The sequence below is a fragment of the Sapajus apella genome, unplaced genomic scaffold, assembly GCF_009761245.1.
Source record: "Sapajus apella isolate SASKATOON/1434 unplaced genomic scaffold, GSC_monkey_1.0 scaffold36, whole genome shotgun sequence".
Classification (NCBI taxonomy): Eukaryota; Metazoa; Chordata; class Mammalia; order Primates; family Cebidae; genus Sapajus; species Sapajus apella.
Genome location: NW_022436976.1, coordinates 11086425 through 11111939, shown reverse-complemented (window position 1 = coordinate 11111939; position 25515 = coordinate 11086425). Strand labels below are relative to the sequence as shown.

Below are 25515 nucleotides of genomic sequence, written 5' to 3'. Positions count from 1 at the left end.
TTGACTTATTTACTTTGTATAAATTATTAGTTTTAGTTATTTGATTTGTCCATCCACAGCTGGAGAAAAATGGAAAATTTAAAAAGATAAATCTAGGTTAAAATTAAAACCCTCCACCTAGATATTTGCTACAGAGAAGATACTGTCATAGCATAGTGGATTGTGAAAACAAAAGCCTTTATCTTTTTGTGGCTTAAAGAAATCAAAACACAGTTATTTCTTATTTAAATCTTTATTAAAAGAAAAAAAATCGATTTAAAACAATGAGTAACAACAAATTTCATTAAATATTAAACATTTTAATTATCAAAGATATTTAGACAATACGTTTCTACCATTTCTGCACAGCAGAAGCACACCGATTATAGAGCTGTCATGTGCTCATGTGAGTTTGTTTTTGGCATAAAAGTATCTAAAGTCACACTTAAACAAATGTGATAATATTTTATAAACTGATAGTAACTTACTGTTGATTGATTCTCAATGTTTTCACAAATTATCATTATATGATTGACATTCTCTTAGGGTTAATACTTCTATGGACTCTTTCTGTAACACTGAGTAACCAACTGAATTAATTTCCTTAAAAGTTAGTAGTACTGATCAAATTATTTAAAACTGACTTGAAAATTATGTTCCTGTTTATAGTTGCACAATAAATTAACATATTGTAAGTAAACTGATTATTTCATACCAAAGGTTAGAAAATGAAATGGCATATATAGAATAGGCTTTGATGAAAATAAGTGATTGTTTAAAAGGGAGCTATTCAGTACATGACATTCATGAGCACCCTTTCGAGGAGTAAAGTTTCCCTTTGTAATTCCTAAAAGTTTCCCTTTCTGATCTTTGTAAAACACAGAGAAATGCAGTATTATACCTATTGTATTTTCAAAGATCTACCATAGAAAACATTTCATTTTTAAACTTCTTTTTTAGTAAAAAAACAAAGAAACCCGGCAAGTGTTCTTTCAGGGTTTGTTTTTTTTCTTCTTGCGTGTAGTACACATTCATGAATGTCCACTAGGCGCAAGGGAAATTGTTTAGCTGCACAATGTATTCTATAATAGTGAGGTTATCCAACAGAGCAAAATGACAAATGTTTTCCAATCGGTGAGCTAAGAGTGAAACAAATGCAATAAGACTTGTTTTAATAACGAAACATTGCAGGTTTTAATTTTTTTTAAACAATGTTTGTAAACTTGCCCATAAAAGCTGGGTAATATTAAACAGCCAGTAAGGCACTTTGTCAGAGGGCGAAGTAGTAAAGGCTGGATGATTGGCAATTTGTTTAATAGGAAACATTCTATACTTAAAGAGAGCAAACTCTGAAGCGGGGCAGTCCTTTAACTGATTTACTGTCCAACAAGAGTGGGAAAAGCTTTAAAATTTTTAATTTTACTTTGCTGACCAATTTCCCTGCAGAAGAAGTCTTTTAGTTGTAAATTAAAAAATATATTAGGAGCTATCAATTTAAATAATGTATCATTTTTCAATCTAAGATTTAAAAGAATATTAACATATTCAGTAGTATTTTCAAAACATCCAAGCCACTCTTTAAAAATGAATTACAAAACAAATGATCTTAGTATAAAAATGTTTTATGTTATTAACAATTCCCTTGCGATTTCTGATGGCTTCACATATTACAGTATAAGCTTTGGTATAAAACATGCAAATGCAAGCCAACAAGGTCGTGAATACAGTGTTGCAAAATACAAAGCACTTATGAAACAAATGTTGCACAGACACAGCAGATGGAGAAAAGGTAACACACAGCTGTAGGACGACCAGTTTGCTCTTCTACTGCTTCTTAGTTTGTGGATTTTCCTTTTGGAAAATCTTCAGCAGAGGTTGACTCACGTAATAAGGTCTTGCAGGAGAACCATCGTTTCTTTCTAAATCTTCCACTAGGAGGAAGAATGGTACAGAGTAAATATCAAAGCAGAACTGTAAGAGAAGTAACATCGCCATCTGCTGTATACTTGCTTTACAGCAGTTCAAAATACTTATTTTTTTAAAACAGCATAATTTGGCATCAACGTTACTGTAAACATAGTTATGAGAAAACAATCAGCCCTTGTTATGTCACTAAGATGTTATTTCATTCTGTGTAACAGGTCAGATTCTGAAATATTGCATGTCTCTCAGTTGCATGATTGAGAAAATAACTTTCACCTTCATTTTTTAAATATACTTTCTAAATTACTATATTTGTTTAAAATTGATTTTGTTTTGCCATCAACAATTTAGATAGTACAGCATTGAAAAATAAATATTGTGAAATTTCAGATTTCAAGCACATCGACTGCAAGTTTTGATCGACTGCAAGTTTTGAGGAATATTGCCTGTTTTTTTCACAGTTATTAGTTTGCTTTCCAAGAAAATGGCTTCCAAATATCTTCTCAAAAACAATGCTCATTTTTATTCTACATATTTGAATTACACAAATAAGTACTAAATGGAGACTCTTTTTCTGACTAGATATTAGCCCATAATATAAATTGGCAACTACTTTCATGTGTTGATTTATGTTTTAGTCAAGTGATTTTTCAACTTTTTTTTTTGAGACAGAGTTTTGCTCTGTCACCCAGGCTGGAATGCAGTGGCGTGATCATGGTTAACTGCGGCCTTGACCTCTTGGGCTCAAGCAACCCTCCCGTTTCAGCCTCCTGAGTAGCTGAGACTACAGGTGTGTGCCAGCACACTTGGCTAATTTTTATATTTTTAATAAAGATGGGGGTTCACCATGTTGTCTAGGCTAGTCTGGGACTCCTAGTCTCAAGCAATCTGTCCAGCTTGGACTCCCAAAGTGCTGGGATTACAGGTGTGAGCCACTGTATCTGGCCAATTTTTCAACTTTTATATATATCACAATCAGCTAGAGAACTTTATAATAATTCACATTGCGGCTCATATCAAATCACAATATATCAGAATCTCCTAGGCAGAGCACAGGCATCTATAGTTATAACAAATTCTCAGGTAGAGGTCACTATTCCACTAGTTCTTTGTTGTGCCCCTTGTCTTGTTGAATAATAAAATAATAATCTAGATAGATAAGTTGTCATTATTCTCTGCATTATGCTTCAAGAATAAGAATGCAGAAGGCTGCTTGCCAAAATGTGAAGCCAGGAGACACTTTTGAATACAATAATCTCAAGAATGTAAGCCAACAGCATTACATATTAAAAATCTTCCCTATTCATTGGCTTATTGCTATTAATTAATCTGCCACAGAGTCAATTTAAATCTAGGTTTCTACACTTGAAGATAATAAGTATTTATATCAATCTATAACACAATAATACATTTCTGACTCTTTTCTTGGATATATGGGTGATATTCAGAGCAACATGTTAGATCAACATGTTCCTTTCTGTCAATACATACATAATCCTTATACATAAGCTTAAGGTAAAAGCCAAGAAGATACACATTGATTCAATGCTCCTTTTGGGATGCATTTTTACACCATTAACCACATCATACACATTCGCACACAGGGGATGGCTAGGCAATGTGTGTGTCTGATTCGTGCTTTGTTCTGTCATTCAAAACTTATGCATGACTACCAGAAACCTCTGGCCAGCAGGGGTGGCAGGTGGGCATAACCTTCCTCCTAAGCCCTGCGGGGAGAGTTCCTAACCTGCAGTATGCGTCGCATAAAGGATGATGAGGGCCGACAGTATATTTCCTTAGGGTAAAATCTGAAGTGTCTTACTTTTCTCTTTCCTTGCTGAAAGTTGAGACAAAATTAAGCCTTTTGTAGAACAAAACCACACAATCTCTTTAATCTAGAAATACAGGTATGCTCATGAAAAGATATAATCACTCTTCTGAAACAAATTCATACTGGTTTTCTATCTAGCAGAAATAGGAAATTTGGGTTAAAGACAAAAGGCATGAGTTATGTAGCAATTTCAGTTTGTTCAGAACATTTTCACCATGGACAGAGGTTCATGTTGTTGGAAATGACACTCCAGAACTCAGATTGGACTTCAATATAAACATCATTCCAATAAAACAGAATGGGCTATGAAGGTTCCACGGTAATTTTTACCCAGTAATGCTCTCTGTAGAACCTATATAACATTAGCATCTATGTTTGTTATGGACTTGACTCACTGAAATATACTTCCTAGGGAACCATTAATACAAGTTTAATCACAGTTTAGAGAGTTGTCCACCAGCTTGAACAGTATAAATATAACCATAGCACCATATTTACAAATTTAGTACCATATGCTGGTTAACTATAAATCAATATTTTATGGCTAATAAATTACACATTTATAGTGTTTTTAAAAATTGCCTGAATATCCTTTACAAATATACACTTATAAAAAGAAAGGCTATCAAAGTGCTGCAATGGAAACAGCACACTGAGTTATAAAAGTTATTAAAACACTCTCGGCTACAGATTGTAAAAAACGTTTGACATTAACATTTTGATCTTTAGTTGGGACCACAGTCTATAAAGTAGACAGCAGCTAATGTCATCCAATGCCTGACACCTCAGGTGGTACCAGATGCTGACTTCTTAAAATTAAGCACAGAAATTTCACATTACTCAAAAGCAACATTTTCAAATTACAATCAACCTAATTTACACAACTTCTACTTAAATATGAGTGACACTGTTTGGAGCTTTTCTACTCTTTCTGCTTCTGGGGAACTAGTTGCTTCTTGATCAGAATTCCGTGAAGGTTAGGTGTTATGAAGTAGGGTTTTTCTGTAGATCCGTCATTTCTTTCCAGATCTTCACCTGTATATGCAGCAGCCAAAGCAGGCAAAAGCAGCGGCAGCAGGACAGTTAAACACGTTTTTACAAATTGAAGGGTCGAACAGGGAAAAATCAGAAAAATCAGTGTTAGTCAAATATAAGACAAATTGGCGCCATTTACTTGCTGATGCTGGGCAAAGCAAGAAGCCTTAATCTCTGCCAGGAAGCACTGAAACTTCATAAATCCCTCCCACTCCCAAAGAGATGTATTTTGATAGTTTAAAGGCTAAGGAGATATTCTACGTCCCTTCAAAAGTACCATCTTTAAATCTCGTATCTGTTCACTTCAGAAAGATATAAATTGCCAAATCCTCAGGGATGGAGCTGTATAGAAAGTGTTTTAATTCTGTGATAAATATAGAATAATAACAGAATTTCAGGAAGTGTATTAATTCCGTGATACATGTAGAATAATAACGAAGTTTCAAGTCACTTCTAATGGTAGTCTATACTCTAATGTTATAGATGAAGACCGTGAAGCCCAGGATAATAAAATAACTGCTGAAGTCAAAAGCTCTGAGGTAAATAAGATGAGATAGGGATCCAGCCTCTTGACATCTAGTCTTGCTTTTGTTCTACTTAACTATAAGGCATCCTGTCCCAAATTCTTGCAGTCTTCCTCAGGTTATATCTGAAAGCAAATGTCAATGTATTCTGACTCTTACAGTATGTTAATTTACCTTTCTGCTTTGCTTAGGCTAATATTAAGTTGATGGCATGTTCACTGTCCCCTCACCTGCTGGGTAGTTGGGGGAAAGCATCAGAATTACGCTGAGAAATAAGGATACATTTGCATGAAATTAAGTCTCCCACAGATACATACAATTCACAGCAGACAGTAGCTGTACTCTTGGGAATGGTTGTGTCATTGGTTTAGTAGATTTCTACATTAGACCTCACAGTGACCTTCCTCACATACGAAATGAAAAGCAAAGGAGGGAACATGATAGATGCTGAACAGTTTTCTCTTTTTGTCTTAATCCTATTCCTATACAATAGTCCTCTCTTATCCACAGCTTTGCTTTCTGCAATTTCACTTCCTGTGGTTTTAGTTACCCAAGGTCCAGAAATATGAAATGCAAAATTCCAGAAATAAACAATTCATTAATTTTAAATTGTGTACTATTATGAGTAACATAATGAGACCTCAAACCATCAAGCTCTGGCCCATCCTGGCAGGGAATCCTCCCTTTATACCAGCAACTCCTGACTGTCTACGATGCCCTTCCCTTAGTCACTTAGTAGACTTCTCAGTTATCTATTGCACGATCACAGTGCTTGTGTTCAAGTAACCCTTATTTTAGTTAATAATGGCCCCAAAATACAAGAGTAGTGTTGCTGGCAATTTGGATATGCCAAAAGAAACCGTAAAGTGCTTCCTTTAAGTGAAAGGGTGAAAGTTCTCGAGTTAATAAGAAATAAATTTATGCTGAGGTTGCTAAGATCTATATAAGAACAAATCTTTCTTCTTTTTGAGGTGAAATCTCATTCTATCACCTAGGCTGGAGTGCAGTGGCGTGATCTCTGCTTGCTGCGCCTCTGCCTCCCAGGTTCGAGGGATTCTGTTGCCTCAGCCTCTCAAGTAGCTGGGATTACAGGTGCCCGTCACCACACCTGGCTAATTTGTGTATTATTTGTAGAGACAGACTTTCGCCATGTTGGCCAGGCTGGTCTCGAACTCTTGATCTCAAGTGATCTGCCTGCCTCGGCCTCTCAAAGTGCTAGGATTACAGGCGTGAGCCACCGCGCCCAGCAGAACAAATCTTTTTTTTTTGAGACAGAGTCTTGCTTTGTTGCTAGGCGCCAGGCTGGAGTATAGTGGCACAATCTCGGCTCGCTGCAACCTCCGCCTCCCGGGTTCAAGCAATTTTCCTGCCTCAGCCTCCCGAGTAGCTGGGACTACAGACATGTGCCACCACGCCCAGCTAATTGTTGTATTTTTTTAGTAGAGACAGGGTTTCACCATGTTGGCCAGGATGGTCTCAATCTCTTGACCTCATGATCCACCCGCCTTGGCCTCCCAAAGTGCTGGGATTACAGGTGTGAGCCACTGTGCCTGGCCAGAACAAATCCTCTGTATGTGAAATTGTGAAGAAGAAAAAAGAATTTTAAACTAGTTTTGTTGTTGCATGTCAAACTGCAAAATTTATGGCCACAGTGTATAAGTGCTTAGTTAAGATGGAAAAGGCATTACATTTGTGGATGGAAGATGTGCACAGAAACATGTTCTAATTGACAGCAGTTGGGTTTGGTACTATTAGAGAATGCAGGCCTCTCCTGGGGGGTCTTGGAATGAATCTCCCATGATAAGGAGGGATTACTGCTATATATCACATATCTATCCTGTTTTTACCCTCAAGGTACTGGTAAGAAGTCTGCTCTGGATCACATTAATAATCATCTGCAACTATTACTTTTTTCCCACTCTAGGATCATGAATCTCAGTACCTTGTAATAATAAAAAGATGCTATGTTTCTATAAATGAAGTGTTTACCAATAGTTGGCATTGTAAAAAAAAAACCACACACACACATACACACATACCAGTTTTATGGCAGCCAAGATAATAGGTATAAATATATACCAGGCTGGTCTTGAACTCCTGACCTCATGATCCACCCACCTTAGCCTCCCAAGTGCTGGGATTACAGGTGTGAGCCACCGTGCCTGGCATATATGTGTGTGTGTATGTGTGTGTGTGTATATACATATATATATATATTTCTACACAATCAGAATTCAGCTCAGGGCATCACTTAAGAAGAATATTTTACAAAATATGATGTTGCCCATAGTAACTGCTGGGGCAGGAAGGGAAATACAATATAAGTTTCCTTGTTCTTTGTTATTGCAGACTAAAGTCTCTGAAAGGAGATGATTCATGTCAACATGAATCATCTAGACATTTCCTGAGACATATTTTGAGAAGCATTTTCAGCCACAAGAATGGGGAAGATCACACAGTGATCTCCAGATATTGCTCCCATGATTAGCGTTAGAGATGAGAGGAGAAATCTTTGAGCATTCCAGAGCCCTGTCTCCACCATGTTTTAGGACTTGACCTTACTCTTGTGCTCCTTCTTCCATCCCATACCTGAACTGGAGTTTGTTCATGTGACATTTTCTAGCTAGATGGCTTTTCTTAAACCACTGAAGCACTAAGAATATATTAAACATTTCAGTTTCATTTACAACCAGAGGAAGAGCTAACTAGTACATAAAGTTCTCCTGAATTCTTTGTCTGGTTATTGAGAATTAATTTTAACATGGTCAGAAACAAACAAACAAACAAATGAAAAACAAGGCCAAACTACTTTCTAGGAGGTTTCTTTGAATATATCTCCCTAAAGTTATCTTCTCTCTTGATCCCAGCGTGAAGTTGGTGCTGATTACTCTAAAATGCAAACTGTAAGTTTTGTACATGCAGATTGCTCAGTAATGCCCTGTCAGAAAATAAGTGTTCTCTGTTTCTCTTAAGGGCAATATGCTAGAGAAATAATCTCTCAAGATGTGTAGTTGTGCAGCTAACAAGTTATGCTCTTTTACTTGCTGACTCTACTTTCTGCTGGTTTGCCAAAGAAATGGCATTGAAGGTGAGAGCCAGATCAAGCTTCTGATAGGTACTAGGTTCTCTAGGACTTTTCAGGTGAGGTACTAATATAAAAAATAAATCATTTTTTTTCCCTCAGAGCCAGGATCTTGCTCTGTTACTCGGGCTGGAGTACCGTGGCACAATCATAGCTCACTACAGCCTTAAACTCCTGGGCTCAAGTGATCCTCCACCTCAGCCTTCTGGGTAGCTAGGACTACAGGTGCATGCTACCATGCCTGGCAAATTTATTTATTTATTTATTTTGTAGAGATAGGGTCTCACTATGTTGCCGAGGCTTGTCTCAAGCTGGGCTTCAAGCAATTCTCGCTGTCTTGGCTTCTCAAAGCACTGGGATTACAGGTATGAGCCACGGTGCCTAGCCAAAAAGGAAAACCCTATTTTTGTATGGGAGCTGCATAGGTAACTATGGAAGCAACATGTATAAGTCAGTGATGAAGCTCTAAAGAAATATTTTAACTCTACGTATCAAAATTAATCCGACTATTTCCTAAAAGTACTCCTCTCTAAATCCTATCCATTTGTCATTGTGATGCATAGTGTAAATTGGCCCTATTTGTCCTTGAAACCACCTTGCCATCTTGGCTTTATCAGAATCTATAAATACTCTCCTCAAAAAATTCCACATATCTAGTTCCCAGAGCCTAGTTATGTCTTCAGTTCTGTTAACAAAGCACAACAGAAGCCAATTATTATTATTGACTTAAAAAAAATCAAGAAATGAACAAAATAATTTCATGTTAGCACCATGCCATGAAGCCTGGGTTTATTTCAGTAGTGGACTCTTCTGTGCTTTGCAAACCATTCTCTTAGCTGGTAAGATTTCTTTTTCAATTTTATATTTTTCCTCAAGTTTTGTTAAGGTATAATATTTTCCCCCAATGTTACTGAGGTATAATTAACAACAATTGTAAATACTTAAGGTGCATAGTGTTTTGATATATGCATATATCGTAAAATTGCCACAGCCACGCTACTGAACATGTCCATAACCTCCCATAGTTATCTTTTTGTGTGTGTGGTGAGACTACTTAAGATCTCAGCAAATTTCAAGTTAAGAGTACAGTATGATTAACTCTAGTCACCATGCTGTACGTGAGAGTGCCATAATTTATTCATCCTGCATAACTGAAAGCTTGTACCCTTTGACTAACACTGCTCCGTTTTACTGTCCCCTCCATCTCTGTGTCTATGAGTCTGACTTTTTTAGATTCCACAGGTAAATGAGATAATAAAGTATCTGTCTCTCTGCATCTGACTTATTTCTCAGGTATTTAGGTTTAAAGAGCAGCTATTAAGAAATATCTCTTTCCAGATAAATATGTTTTGTGGTTACAGTCAGGTAACAGCAGATCCCCAAGCCAGCTAAGGACATGGGCCTTCACCGTCTCACCTTTTAGTTATACACTGAAAGAGGAAAACACACATACTGAATACTCACAGAAGCAAATGAAAATTGTTTCAACACACATTGCATAGACGCTGAAGAACCCATGTGCAATCAGGTAAGACCCAAAAATGACCGTCTGTAAATGGTAAAGAAGAGAACCAACATGTTATATACTTCGTCCAGAAGAAGAATAACGCAGCTGTAAATGAAAGCTGTGATGAGAAAGTTTTGAAGTACTCTGTATTGGAAAAGATTTCAACATAGAGACCAAAAAGTTCAGTGATAATTCTTTTGCATGCTTTGTTCTGAGACTTAAACACGTTTTATTAAATTACCTGCCTTTTCTCTTTTGGTAGTATTATTTTTCTTTCTTTTTTTGTTAATAAAACAGAAGTGTATTTCTCCCTAGGGTAACAGTTTATAATAGGTGTTCCAGTTAATAGAACAACCCTTCTCAACACAGTGATGCAGGGACTCTGGACATATGCCTAGCTCTTTAGAAGAATGAGAGAACAGATTTCTTTATCAAGCAAAGTGACTTTGGCAATGATATTTTATGTCTCTTCAATCAGTTGATGCCAGTGTTTTTTATTTCTGGAATATATTTTTTAATTTTTTAAAAAAATTTATTTTACTTTAGGTGCATACTATATCTGGCATTTCTCCCCATGTTATTCCTCCCCCCCCCACCCATCCCCCGCTGTCTCTCCCCTACCCCTGCCAAGTGTCCCCAGTGTGTGATGCTCCTCTCCCTGAGTCCATGTGTTCTCATTGTTCAACACCCATCTATGAGTGAGAACATACGGTGTTTGGCTTTCAGTTCCTGTGTCAGTTTGCTGAGAATGATGGTTTCCAGATTCATCCAAGTCCCTACAAAGGACATGAACTCATCATTTTTTATGGCTGCATAGTATTCCATGGCGTATAAGTACCACATTTTCTTTGTCCAGTCTATCATTGATGGGCATTTGGATTGGTTCCAGGTCTTTGTTATTGTACACAGGGTTGCAATGAACATACGTGTGCATGTGTCTTTATAGTAGAATGATTTATAGTTCTTTGGGTATATACTCAGTAGTGGGATTGCTGGATCAAATGGAATTTCTATTTCTAGATCCTTGAGCAATTGCCACATTGTCTTCAACAATGGTTGGACTAATTTACACTCCCAACTGTGTAAGAGTGATCCTATTTCTCCACATACTCTCCAGCATCTGTTGTCTCCAGATTTTTTAATGATCACCAGTCTAACTGGCATGAGATATCTCAATGTGGTTTTGATTTGCATTTCTCTAATGACCAGTGATGATGAGCATTTTTTCATATGTTTGTTGGCCTCATATATGTCTTCTTTTGTAAAGTGTCTGTTTATATCCTTTGCCCAATTTTGAATGGGTTTTTTTTTTTCTAGTATATCTGTTTCAGTTCTTTGTAGATTCTGGATATTGTCAAAATCTACCCTTTGTCAGATGGGTAGATTGCAAAAATTTTTTCCCATTCTGTTGGTTTCTGATTCACTCTAATGATGGTTTCTTTTGAAAAGCTCTGGAGTTTAATTAGAAGCTCTGGAGTTTAATTAGATTCCATCTGTCTATCCTGGCTTTTATTGCCATTGCTTTTGGTGTTTTAGTCATGAAGTCCTTGCCTACGCCTACATCCTGGATGGTTTTGCCTACATTTTCTTCTAGTGTTTTTATGGTGTTAGGTTTTATGTTTAAATCTTTGATCCATCTGGAGTTAATTTTAGTGTAGGGTGACAGGTAGGGGTCCAGTTTCTGCTTTCTGCACATTGCTAGCCAGTTTTCCCAATACCATTTATTAAACATAGAGTCATTTCCCCATTGCTTGTTTTTGTCAGGTTTGTAAAAAATCAGATGGTTATAGATGTGTGGTGTGTGTGGTGTTTCTTCTGGGGTCTCTGTTCTGTTCCATTGGTCTATGTCTCTGTTTTGGTACCAGTACCATGCTGTTTTGATTACTGTAGCCTTGTAGTATAGTTTGAAGTCTGGCAGTGTGATGCCTCTGGCTTTGTTCTTTTTGCTTAGGATTGTCTTGGCTATGCAGGGTCTTTTGTGATTCCATATGAAGTTTAAAGTGGCTTTTTCCAGTTCTGTGAAGAAGGTCATTGGTAGCTTGACGGGGATAGCATTGAATCTATAGGTTACTTTGGGCAGTATGGCCATTTTCATGATATTGGTATGTCCTAACCATGAGCGTGGAATATTTCTCCATCTGTTTGTGTCCTCTCTTATTTCATTGAGCAGTGGTTTGTAGTTCTCCTTGAATAGGTCCTTTAGGCCTTGGCTATAACTCTGGCATAGGGCAGCTTCTCCTGCTACCTATCCTGCCCTCACTTTCTTACCAGTGTATCTCAGGACACAGCTTCCTGACATACTTTCTGCATGTAATCCTCTGTCTTAGATTTATCTCCAAGGAACCCAGTCTCTAAAGTGGAATGTGGGTTGGTATAAAATAAGGCCAATAATGTTAGCTATCATTATTATTTCTATTCCTTTTTAGAATTGTGCTATCTTTGATAAAACACAGACTCAACAAGAGCCAGCTGCTAGGGAGTGAATTGTGTGCACTCTAAATTCATTTGTCAAAGCCCTAAGCCCCAATGTGACTTGAAGGTGGGACCTTTGGGAGGTGATTAGGTCAGGAGGATTGGATTAGTGTCCTTTATAAGAAGAGAAATGATAGAGATAATCTCTGTCTCTCCCCACCATGTGAAGATATGGGAAAGTGTATTTCTGCACACCAGTAAGAGGGCCCTCACCAGAAATCAAGTCAGCTGACACTTTGATCTTGGACTTCCCAGCCTTCAGAATGGTCAGGAATAAATTTCTTTTAAGTTTTAAGTCTATAGCATTTTTGTTATAACAGCCTGGACTGACTCAGATACCAGCTCTTACCAGCAAAGGTACCCAGTAGTAATTTAAAGATGTTGGTCCTTGTGCAATCACTGGTAATCTTTGTGTGAAGAATAGGAAGGCCAGAACACCTACATTGAAAAGGTAGAACATGTATATTATACATTTGCAAAGGAATATAGTTTTTTTTTTTGTAGTAAAGCAGTTCTTCCAAGCATCTTTTAAACTTTTTAATTATTTTTATCATTATTACTTACCTATACTTCCAGCAACTAGAATTTTCCCCAGGAATAATACAAAGTATGTAACTTCATCTGTAACTGCAACCCTGAGTGTCAGAAAAAAAAAGAAAGCATAATTTTGTGTTTAAAATATACTTGGTACTTGAAATTTATGGCAGTAAATATTCATGAGTTTATTTTGGTATGTCTTTGCTGGAACTGTATTTGGCAACTGTTTTGCACGAAATGAAGGTGGAACTTATGGATGATGTTCTGACTTATTTTTAATGTAAACAGAAGATGGCATTGTAGGGCCGTCAGGAGCCCTGCAGTGGTGGTGTCGGTCTCTCTCTCTCTCTAATTTGAAGCCTACAGACACGCTGAGTCCTGAGGATGCTGTATTCTTCTCTGATTTTGTTCACTCAGGCTCCACCAATTCTGGGAGGGGGAAAGATGATACTGTGGTTCACCTGGGGGAATTTCTTGAGCAGAGGGGATAATAAAAGTGAAAAAATGCCGGTGGGTGTAAAGACTCAGGTGAATGATGGATGCAACAATTCTCAGATATGAAAATAAATTAATGATATGAGATATTTAAATCTATCAAGTTAAAAGATAATATTCATATCTAATAATCCCACCAGCACTTTAAATAACAACACGTGAAGGATGTAATGTTCAAGGTTCACTAAATTGTTGAATTACAATGTTCAGCCTGATTACTTACTTTAAAACATTTCTCATCAGCAGATTGAAAGCATCTTTTGCTGACCTGCAGAAGTTTCTGCCATATATTGCAATCTGAGGAAGACAGTTGATATTATTCCAGAGTCAGTAACACACTCTAGCAAAATCAAAGGACAATCCAATGACAGGAAGGTAACCAAATTAATTCCTGTCATTTGTAGGGCTATCCCAACTCTTATTTCTAACATGTGGATCTGTGGGACACGCTGTGTGTCCTCAGCTCTACAGAACTCTCAGGGTCACTGACAATCAGGTGTGCTTCAGATGCTGTATGCCCTCAAAGTCTGAGGAATTCGACATCCTTAAACAGAGGCAGGTCTTTTTTCTCAAATTCCAGATAATAGCTTCTGTCTTTAAAACGTTTTGGCTAGAGTTTATTGCTGAAAAGGTTAAATACTGAAGTCTCTACATAAAAAATTACTCTTAAGGAAATCCAATGCCTTTCATTACACTTGATTTACTGATTAAAAGGCTCAACATAATACTCTCACTGGAGGTAAATTAATGACTATTTGAATCTCCATAACTATTCCAATCACTTTTCCAGACCCTGTGCTACTTATGATAATAAGCAAATGTCATAAGGTTATACTTTAGCTTTCTAAGTTTTGGAAGAATTATATTTCTGGATCCCATATGCTAAAATACCACTAAGGAGTTTCCATTTTGCATAGGAAACAAGTAAAACTCTGTCAAGCATTGTCAGTGTTCACACATTTTGCCACAGATTCATAAAAAGGATAAGACCCTTCTTTAAAATTATGTAAATTCCAGAATTAGAAAGTATTTCCTTTTCAGAGATTAAATATGATTTCTTCTCACTAAACTATGACAAAGACACACACAACCATTTTCTATCCAACACACTTAAAAGTTTCCAATGTACATAATATTGTTTCTCTCAAAAAAGATTGAAGGTAATAATAAAATATAGTTCAGATACTATCTCAACTAGGGAAGCATATCCCTGAATTGTGCATTGGATGCACAGTACTTCTAGCAGCATGGTGATAAATTCAACTGCATAATGTAAAAGTGCTTTAGAAAGGGCAATGTAGACATAAGGTTTGGGATTGCAAAGAAGCAGCTTAGTAAATAAAAAATAATCTACCTACCATAATATAGGCATTTCTGTTTAAAAACTTTATTGCATTTTCCAAACACCAGAAACAGCATCTCAGGCAGCATTTTAGGAATTTAGAAAGTGTGTTCTGGGTACCTATGAGAAGGAGGTATTTAAATCTACTAATGATTTGCAGCTGAACCTTATGAATCAAACTAAATAATAATACAACATTTAGAATGAGATTTAAAATTTCATATTGTCATAAAATATACATAATATAAAATTTGCTATTTGAACCATTTTTAAGTGTACAGTTCAGTGGCAATGAATACATTTATAATGTTGTACAACCATCACTGCTATCCATTTCCAGAACTTTAAAACCTCAAATAGAAATTCTATGCCTTTCAACAGTAACTCCTCATTCCCTTCTTCCCCCAGTGCCTAGTAACTTCTATTATATTTTTTGTCTCTATAAATTTGCTTCTTCTAGGTGTCTCAAATAAAAGGAATCATATAATATTTATCCTTTTATATCTTGCTTATTTCACGTAGCATGATGTTGTCAAGGTTCATCATTTCCTTCCTTTTTAAGGTTGAATAATATTTCATTGTATATTTTCCCAGCACCATTAGTTGAAAAGACTAATTTTGTTTATTTATTCATTTGTTGATGGAAATGTGGGTTGTTTATACCTTCTGGCTATTCTGAATAATGCTGTTATCAACAGTGATGTGCAAGTATCGGTTAGAGTTCCTGCTTTCAATTATTTGCATATATATCGAGATGCAGGATTTCTGGGTCACATAAAATTATATTTTAAATTTTTTTTAGAAAGTGCCATACCATTTTCTACAGTGACTACACCATTTGGCATTCCCTCCAGCAATACACAAGGGTCCCAATTTCTCCACATTCTTACCAAGTTGTTATTTTCTGGTTTTTGTGTTTTTTTTTTTTTTTCATATATATATTAGCCATTCTTATGTTTATGGAGTAGTATCTCATTGTGGTTTTGATTTGCATTTCTCTAATTACTAGTGATATTAAGCATCTTTAAAATATATGTATATCTACATATATATATATATATATATATATATATCTTATTGCATTTTAGGTTTTGGGATACATGTGAAGAACATGCAGGATTATTGCATATGTACATACATGGCAATGTGGTTTGCTGCATTCCTCCTGATCACCTGTATCTGGCATTTCTCCCCATGTTATCCCTCCGCAATTCCCTCCCACCACTGTCCCTTCCTTAGTTCCCCCCACAGACTTCACTGTGTGATGCTCCCCTCCCTGTGTCCATGTGTTCTCATTGTTCAACACATGCCTATGAATGAGAACATGTGTTTTATTTTCTGTTCTTGTGTCAGTTTGCTGAGAATGATGCTTTCCAGATTCATCCATGTCCCTACAAAGGACACAAACTCATTGTTTTTGATGGCTGCATAGTATTCCATGGTGTATATGTGCCACATTTTCCCTGTCCAGTCTATCATCGATGGGCATTTGGGTTGGTTCCAAGTCTTTGCTATTGTAAACAGTGCTGCAATGAACATTCATGTGCATGTGTCCTTATAATAGAACGATTTATAATCCTTTAAATATATACTCAGTAATGGGAATCCTGGGTGAAATGGAATTTCTATTTCTAGGTCCTTGAGGAATCTCCACACTGTCTTCCACAATGGTTGAACTAATTTACACTCCTACCAACGGTGTAAAAGTGTTCCTATTTCTCCATATCCTCTCCAGCATCTGTTGTCTCCAGATTTTTAATGATCGCTAATCTAACTGGAGTGAGATGGTATCTCAATGTAGTTTTGATTTGCATTTCTCTAATGACCAGTGATGAGGAGCATTATTTCATATGTTTGTTGGCCTCACGTATGTCTTCTTTTGAAAAGGGTCTGTTCATGTCCTTTGCCCACTTTTTAATGGGCTTGTTTCCTTCTTGTAAATATGTTTTAGTTCTTTGTAGATTCTGGATATTAGCCCTTTGTCAGATGGGTAGATTGCAAAAATTTTTTCCCATTCTGTTGGTTGTCAATTCACTCTAATGATTGTTTCTTTTGCTGTGCAGAAGCTCTGGAGTTTAATTAGGTCCCACTTGTCTATTTTGGCTTTTGTTGCCAATGCTTTTGGTGTTTTGGTCATGAAGTCCTTGCCTATGCCTATGTCCTGGATGGTTTTGCCTAGATTTTCTTCTAGGGTTTTTATGGTGTTAGGTCTTATGTTTAAGTCTTTAATCCATCTGGAGTTAATTTTAGTGTAAGGTGTCAGGAATGGGTCCAGTTTCTGCTTTCTGCATGTGGCTAGCCAGTTTTCCCAACACCATTTATTAAACAGGGAATCCTTTCCCTATTGTTTGTTTTTGTCAGGTTTGTCAAAGATCAGATGGTTGTAGATGTGTGGCGTTGCCTCTGAGGCCTCTGTTCTGTTCCATTGGTCTATATCTCTGTTTTGGTACCAGTACCATGCTGTTTTGATTACTGTAGCCTTGTAGAATAGTTTGAAGTCAGCTAGAGTGTTGCCTCCAGCTTTGTTCTTTTTGCTTAGAATTGACTTGGCTATGCAGGCTCACTTTTGGTTCCATATGAAGTTTAAGGTGGTTTTTTCCAGTTCTGTGAAGAAGGTCATTGGTAGCTTGATAGGGATAGCATGGAATCTATAAATTACTTTAGGCGGTATGGCCATTTTCACGATGTTGATTCTTCCTAACCATGAGTATGGAATGTTTCTCCATCTGTTTGTGTCCTCTCTTATTTCATTGAGCAGTGGTTTGCAGTTCTCCTTGAAGAGGTCCTTTACATCCTTTGTTAGTTGTATTTCTAGGTATTTTATTCTCTTTGTAGCAATTGTGAATGGCAGTTTATTCTTGATTTGGCTCTCTGTTTGTCTGTTATTGGTGTATAGGGATGGTTGTTATTTTTGCACATTGATTTTGTATCCTGAGACTTTGCTGAAGTGGCTTATCAGTTTCAGGAGATTTCGGGCCAAGATGATGGGATCTTCTAAATATACAATCATGTTGTCTGCAAATGGAGACAATTTGATTTCCTCCTTTCCTAATTGAATACCCTTTATTTCTTTTTCTTGCCTGATTGCTCTGGCTAGAACTTCCAATACTATATTGAATAGGAGTGGTGAGAGAGGGCATCCTTTTAGTGCCAGATTTCAAAGAGAATACTTCCAGTTTTTGCCCATTCAGTATGATATTGGCTGTGGGTTTGTCAAAAATAGTTTTTATTATTTTGAGATACGTTCCATCAATACCTAGTTTATTGAGAGTTTTTAGCATAAAGGGCTATTGAATTTTGTCTAAGGGCTTCTCTGCATCTATTGAGATAAACGTGGTTTTTTCCTTTGGTTCTGTTTATGTGGAGAATCATGTTTATAGACTTGCATATGTTGAACCAGCCTTGCATCCTCATGATGAGACCTAGTTGATCGTGATGGATAAGCTTTTTGATATGCTGTTGCAATCAGTTTGCCAATATTTTGTCGAAGATTTTTGCATCTATGTTCATCATGGATATTGGCCTGATGTTTTCTTTTCTTGTTGAGTCTCTGCTGGGTTTTGGTATCAGGATAATGTTGGTCTCATAAAATGATTTGGGGAGGATTGCCTCTCTTTGGATTGTTTGGAATAGTTTCAGAAGGAGTGGTACCAGCTCTTCTTTGTATGTCTGGTAGAATTTGTCTGTGAACCCATCTGAACTTGGGCTTTTTTTTGGTGGGTAGGCTATTAATTGCTGCTTCAACTTCAGCCCTTGTTTTTGGTCTTTTCAGGTTTCAACTTCTTCCTGGTTTAGGCTTGGGAGGGTGCCAGTGTCCAGGAATTTATCCTTTTCTTTGAGGTTTACTGGTTTATGTGCACAGAGCTGTTTGTAGTAATCTCTGATGGTGGTTTGTATTTCTGTGGAATTGGTGGTGATATCCCCTTTAGTGTTTTTATTGCATCTATTTGATTCTTCTCTCTTTTCTTTTTTATTAATCTGGCTAGTGGTCTATTTTGTTGATCTTTTCAAAAAACCAGCTCCTGGATTTGTTGATTTTTTTTGAAGGGTTTTTTGTCTCTCTATCTCCTTCAGTTCTGCTCTGATCTTAGTTATTTCTTGTCTTCTGCTAGGTTTTGAGTTTTTTTGATCCTGCTCCTCTAGCTCATTCAAATTTGACAATAGGGTGTCGATTTTAGATCTTTCCTTGCTTCTCATGTGGGCATTTATTGCTCTATATTTTCCTCTAGACACTGTTTTAAATGTGTCCCAGAGATTCTGGTATGTTGTGTCTTTGTGCTTATTGGTTTCGAAGAATATCTTTATTTCTGCCTTCATTTCATTGTTTATCCAGTCAACATTCAAGAGCCAGTTGTTCAGTTTCCATGAAGCTGTGTGGTTCTGTGTTAGTTTCTAAATTCTGAGTTCTAACTTGATTGCACTGTGGTCTGAGAGACTGTTTGTTATGATTTCTATTCTTTTGCATTTGCTGAGGAGTGGTTTACTTCCAATTATGTGGTCAATTTTAGAGTAGGTGTGATGTGGTGCTGAGAAGAATGTATATTCTGTGGATTTGGGGTGGAGAGTTCTGTAAATGTTTATTAGGTTTGCTTGTTCCAGGTCTGAGTTCAAGTCCTGGATAGCCTTGTTAATATTCTGTCTCGTTGATCTGTCTAATATCGACAGTGGAGTGTTAAAGTCTCCCGCTATTATTGTGTAGGGTAAGTCATTAAGAACTTGCCTTATGTATCTGGGTGCTCCTGTATTGGGTGCGTATATATTTAGGATCGTTAGCTCTTCTTGTTGCATTGATCTTTTTACCATTATGTAATGTCCTTCTTTGTCTCTTTTGATCTTTGTTGGTTTAAAGACTATTTTATCAGAGACTAGGACTGCAACTCCTGCTTTTTTTGCTCTCCATTTGCTTAGTAAATCTTCCTCTCTCCCTTTATTTGAGCCTATGTGTATCCTTGCATGTGAGATGGGCTTCCTAGATACAGCACACCAATGGGTTTTGACTTTTTATCCAATTTTCCAGTCTGTGTCTTTTGATTGAGGCTATTTACATTTATGGTTAATATAGTTATATGTGAATTTGATCCTGACATTTTGATGCTGGCTGTTTGTTCTGCCTTTTAGTTGATGCAGTTTCTTCATTGTGTCGATGCCCTATAACATTTGGCATGTTTTTGGAGTGGCTGGTACTGGTTGTTCCTTTCTATGTTTAGTGCTTCTTTCTGGAGCTCTTGTAAAGCAGGCCTGGTGGTGATGAAATCTCTGAGTACTTGCTTGTTCTAAAAGGATTTTATTTCTCCTTCACTTATGACACTTAGTTTGGCTGGATATGAAATTCTATGTGGAAATTTCTTTTCTTTCATGATGTTGAATATTGGCCCCCACTATCTTCTGGCTTGTAGGGTTTCTGCTTAGAGATCTGCTGTGAGTCTGATGGGCTTCCCTTTGTGGGTAACCTGATCTTTCTCTCTGACTGCCCTTAGCATTTTCTCCTTCATTTCAACCCTGGTGAATCTGATGATTATGTGCCTTGGGATTGCTCTTCTTGAGGAATATCTTTGTGGTGTTCTCTGTATTTCCTGGTCTTGAATATTGGCCTGCTTTACTAGGTTGGGGAAGTTTTCCTGGATAATATCCTGAAGAGTATTTTCCAGCTTGGATTCATTCTCTCCATCACATTCTGGTACACCTATCAAACGTAGATTAGGTCTTTTCACATAATCCCATATTCCTTGGAGGCTTTGTTCATTTCTTTTTATGCTTTTTTCTCTAATCTTGACTTCTCATTATATTTCATTGAGTTGATCTTCAATCTCTGATATCCTTTCTTCTGCTTGTTCAATTTGGCTGCTGAAACTTGTGTAGGCTTCACAAAGTTCTCATGTTGTGTTTTTCAGCAGCATCAATTCATTTATATTCCTCTCTAAGCTGTTTATTCTCTTTAGCATTTCATCGAACCTTTGTTCAAGGTTCTTAGCTTCTTTGCATTGGGTTAGAACATGTTCTTTTAGCTCAGAAAAGTTTATTACCCACCTTCTGAAGCCTGTTTCTGTCAATTCATCAGACTCATTCTCCATCCAGCCTTGTTCCCTTGCTGGTGAGTAGTTGTGATCCCTTGGAGGAGGAGAGGGGTTCTGGTTTTGGGTGTTTTCATCATTTTTGTGCCAGTTTCTTCCCATCTTTGCAGATTTATTTACCTGTGGTCTCTGTAGTTGTTGACTTTCAGATGGGATCTCTGAGTGGATGTCCTGTTTGTTGATGATGAAGTTACTACTTTCTGGGTCTTAGTTTTCCTTCTAATAGGCCCCTCTGCTGTAGGACTGCTGGAGGTCCACTCTAGACCCTGCTTGCCTTGGGATCACCTGTGGCAGCTGCAGAACAATAAGGGTTGCTGCCAGTTTCTTCTGCTATATTTTTCCCAGAAGGATACCCACCCGATGTCAGTCTGAGCTCTCCTTTATGAGGTGACTCTGGATATATGGGGGCCGGGGAGCTACTTGTGGAGACAATCTGTCCTTTACAGGAGCTCAAGTGCTGAGCTGTGAGCTCTGTTGTTCCATTCAGAGCTGCTGAGCAGTACATTTAAGTTTGCTACAGCAGAACTCATAATCACCTTTTTTTCCCCTAGTGCTCAGTCCCAGGAAGGTAGGGCTTTATTTATAAGTTTCTGTCATGTTGCTGCCTTTTTTCAGGGACGCCCTGCCCTGTGAGGAGGTAGCTTAGTCACAGTCTTCCAGCAGAGGTGTTGCTGAGCTGCCGTGGGCTCTGCCCAGCTGCTGTGTGAACTTTCTTGAAGTTTTGTTTATAGGGGTATAGTTAGAACTGCCTCAGTAATGGCAGTCTGTCTCTGTAATGGTGAACTCTCTCAGTACTGGCAGACTGCCTCGGTAATGGTGGACACCCTTCCCCCACAGAGATGGACTATACTGGGTTCAGCGGTGCTTACTGTGAAACTCTCAGTCCAGAGAGTTTCAGATTGCTGGTCTTTGTGGGGGTGGGACCGGCCAAGCCAGATCACCTGGCTCCCTGTTTCAGTCCCCTTGTTTTTTCAGTTGAATGGGCAATTGTGTCTCCCAGGCATTCCAGTTTCCAGTTGAAACAGTGCCCGGATTTGTGTGAGTTTTTGTATGGAGACCCACTGTGCTCGCTGAAACAGCCATACTGGAGACTTGTGGCACTTTTTTTCCCAGGAATCTCCTGGCCTTGCTCCCTATTTCAGTCCCCTTTTGTTCAGTTGAATGGGCAACTCTGTCTCCCAGGTGTTCCATTTGCCAGGTGAAAAGGTGCCCAGATTTATGTGAGTTTTTGTTTTGGAGACCCACTGTGCCAGCTGAAACAGCCATGCCAGCGACTTGTGGTGCTTTTCTGCCCAGGAATCTCCTGGCCTGGCTCCCTTTCAGTCCCCATTTTATCAGTTGAATGGGCGACTGTGTCTCCCAAACATTCCAGTTGCCAGTTGAAATGGTGCCTGGATCTGTGTGAGTTTTTGTGTGGAGACCTGCTGTGCTGGCTGAAATAGCCATGCTGGAGACTGGTGGTGCTTTTCTGCCCAGGAATCTCCTGGTCTGTGGGCAATAAAAATTTGTTTGGAAATGCGGTGACCACTCACCCTCTGCATGTTAGCTGGGAGCTGCAGTCCAGAGCTGTTCCTATTCTGCCATCTTGGATCCCTCTGATATTAAGTATCTTTTCAAGTCCTCATTGGCCATTTATATATCCTCTTTGGAGAAATGTCTATTCAAGTTCTTTGTCCATTTTTGAATTGGGTTGCTTATTTTTTTGCTGTTGAATTATAGAAGTTCTTTATATATTCTGGATATGAATTCCTTATCTGGTATATGATTTGCAAATATGTTCTTCCATCATGTGGGCTGTCTTTTCACTCTCTTGGTAGTGTTCTTTGTTGAACAAATGGTTTTACATTTGAAGAAGTTCAATTTATTTTTCTTTTGTTGCCTATGCTTTTGGTATACTAAGAATCACCAAATCCAATGTCATGAAGCTTTCCTCTCGTTTTCTTCTAAGAGTTTTACAGTTTTCCTGTGATGTTTAGGTATTTGATCCATTTTTAGTTAATTTTTGTATATTAATGTAAGATAAGGTTGAACTTCATTCTTTTACATGCGGATATCCCATTTTCCCAGCACTTTTAATTGAAAAGACTGACCTTTTCCCATTGAATGGTCTTATATGTGAGAGTTAATTTCTGGGATTTCTGTTTTATTCTAGCTCCATATGTCTATTCGTATGCCTGTACCACACTCTTGATTGCTGTAGATTTATAACAAATTTCAAAATCAGGAATTGTGAGTCTTCCAGCTTTTTTGTTCCTTTTCAAGTCTGTTTTCATTATTAATAATAAAATCTTTTAATGTATATTCCAGGAAAAGTTTATGTGTTTGTTAACAATATATATCAGGTATGAAGATTTATCCCTGTGACATTCATGTTAATATTTTCAGCCTAACCTGACCTGAACTATAGGCTTGGAACTGCCTACCTGACATCTCCATCATGCTTCTCAACAATAACATTTCAAAACAGAATTCTTAATTTCTTTTTGAAATTTGTTTCTCCTGCCTTCCACAGCTTAATAAATAGAATCATATACCTTTTCTCTCTTTTTTTCACCGCTGCCCCTCCCCTCCCCCCCCCACCGATATCCAATCCTTCAGCAAGTTCTCTCTGGTTTTTCTTCAGAAAAGAACAGGTCCCAAACGTGCCCTGCCATCCTTACTACCCTAGTCCAAGTTATAATCATCAGGTCTCCCCCAATCCCCTACCCAATATATTCTCTTCACAAAAGTCAGGACATCTGAGATAAATTCTGAAATCTTACGTTTAAGACGGTGGTCCAAGTATTCTAAGATAATTTTAAATATTTGAATTAATGCAATAATTAAAGATCCAAATGCTAGGGATCCTGTGTGATATCTGCACAAAAATAAAATGAGAATAAGTTAAAACTTTACTATTATTTAAAAGGATGCTAATTGAATATTTTTCACAATTAAAAGGTATCTTCAGAAGGATTAACAGCAAAGAGCCTTTTGCATCCTCTTATTTAGACTGATAAAGATCTCCACAGAGGGTTTTAAACCATATACATCTGTCTCACCTTTCATCGACATAAATGACACTAATAGTCTATCATCATAAAATAGGATGTTTCAACTGCTCAATGGAGAACGAAGCTAATCCTCAGTCTTTCATTTGGTGTCCTCCTCTGTCTCTTTCTTTCTCTAGTAACCTACAGCATTTAGAAGGAAATTGGCTTGGGCAGGTATTATAAAACTGTGGCTGTGAAACCAGACAAAACCAATGGGCACCCATGAATCTTGAATCATACCTTTGACCTCATTTGTACCTTGCCAGTTGAATTAATGAGCTAAGACTAAATTACAAGCACACTAAATATAACTGAGGTGATAGGTGTAGGGCTCAACATGGAACTTACCGTATGGCTCGTCCAAATGAAGTAAAAAGTGGGTATCGTGGGATGTCATCAGGTTTTTTCATGGCCCAGTAATAAGTAGCAAATGCACCAGCAAGGGCACACTGACCCAATGCAATGACAAAGTTTATAAGCCAGAGAAAGACAAATAAGTTGTATACATGGAAACTAGGGATGTATTGATGGTACAAGCTCTTTCCACCATAGAACGCAAAGCTGCACAGAGCCCCAGGACAAGCTTTGGCAATTTCAGTTGTATTAAACATCTGCATTCAGAAAAAAGAACACAGAACATAATATTAAATGTCACTCTAAGAGAACACTTCCCTGTCTTTTCCTCTTCCCCCTAATTGCATGTTCTGTTTCTTCTCTATTATATCCTGCTATTACTCCTCTATTTTTCTATCATATCACTTTATATAATTCTCTAATGAGCTCTGGGAAACATCTAAAATGTCTCATTTTCCATTGAATGCTCATAATCTGCACCTATTCTAATCTCACATTTATCAGTGTTGTTGTTGACCATACCTACTTTGTTTGGTCTTGGGTATATGGAAGGACAGGCAAGCTCAGGAAATACAGTGCTTTCTCTCTATTCTACCCAGTGTTTTCAATACTCCTGCTAACCTGACGCACTCTCCCCTTCAGCACATAGTGGTCTCCATCAGTGCATAGGATCTCTGTTTCAGGACAATTCCCACGACAATTACAAAATGAACTGCAGCAGAATTCTATATTGAAGTAAGTAAATAAAAGAGTTTCTATATTGAAGTAAGTAACTGAAGCAAGTAAAGGTGTTTCTTACCTCTGGGTCACAGGTTTGATTTTCATGTATACAGTTCCCCTCTGGGGCTATGACTTTGTATACAGGTACCCCTGATGTCGCCAAGAAACTGAATAGACTCCATTAAGGATAAACATTGCTGGTAGATTGAAAATAAATGGACAAGAAAACAATTTACAGATAACTCAAAAGTGCATGATAAATTAACTTCCAAAATGCCAAATATTTTAATAATATTCATCTATTTTTCAGGCTTAGATTAATGTTATGTGGGCCAGCTACACTGAGTGGCCCCTTAAAAACAGTAAAATGTATAGGCGCTTTCTTGGCTTATTGCTAAGGAGTAGTATCATATGTGGAGATAAAATAAATCTATAATATGAACCATTTGAGGGGAAATTCAATCAGTAGACTGAGATGTTTTTAGAACTTGGGAAAAAAAATTAGTTATTTCTATAGGATATTTCTCATCTTCCCAGGGATAGAAAACACTGAACACGAACTCCTGGTTCATGAATAGCCATGTGAACCTGAGGTTTAGAGAGGCCAGTTT

General features: G+C 37.5%; 1 protein-coding gene across 3 annotated transcripts in view; it reads right to left on the bottom strand.

Moving 5' to 3' along the window:
• Positions 1 to 216: 216 nt before the first annotated feature.
• SLC44A5 (solute carrier family 44 member 5) overlaps positions 217 to 25515 on the bottom strand; it is a 408769-nt gene continuing 383470 nt past the window's right edge. For 2 of the 3 annotated variants that reach the window (XM_032296576.1, XM_032296574.1), the window contains exons 14-22: positions 24984 to 25071; positions 24179 to 24441; positions 23561 to 23655; positions 14744 to 14847; positions 13609 to 13682; positions 12918 to 12988; positions 12703 to 12791; positions 9839 to 9923; positions 217 to 4768 (exon numbers count right to left, since the gene is read on the bottom strand). In XM_032296576.1, the coding sequence (XP_032152467.1) occupies positions 4656 to 4768; positions 9839 to 9923; positions 12703 to 12791; positions 12918 to 12988; positions 13609 to 13682; positions 14744 to 14847; positions 23561 to 23655; positions 24179 to 24441; positions 24984 to 25071 (982 nt within the window). In that variant the 3' untranslated portion in view covers positions 217 to 4655. The remainder of the gene's footprint in view (positions 4769 to 9838; positions 9924 to 12702; positions 12792 to 12917; positions 12989 to 13608; positions 13683 to 14743; positions 14848 to 23560; positions 23656 to 24178; positions 24442 to 24983; positions 25072 to 25515) is intronic. The other variant, XM_032296575.1, reaches the window with a different exon arrangement.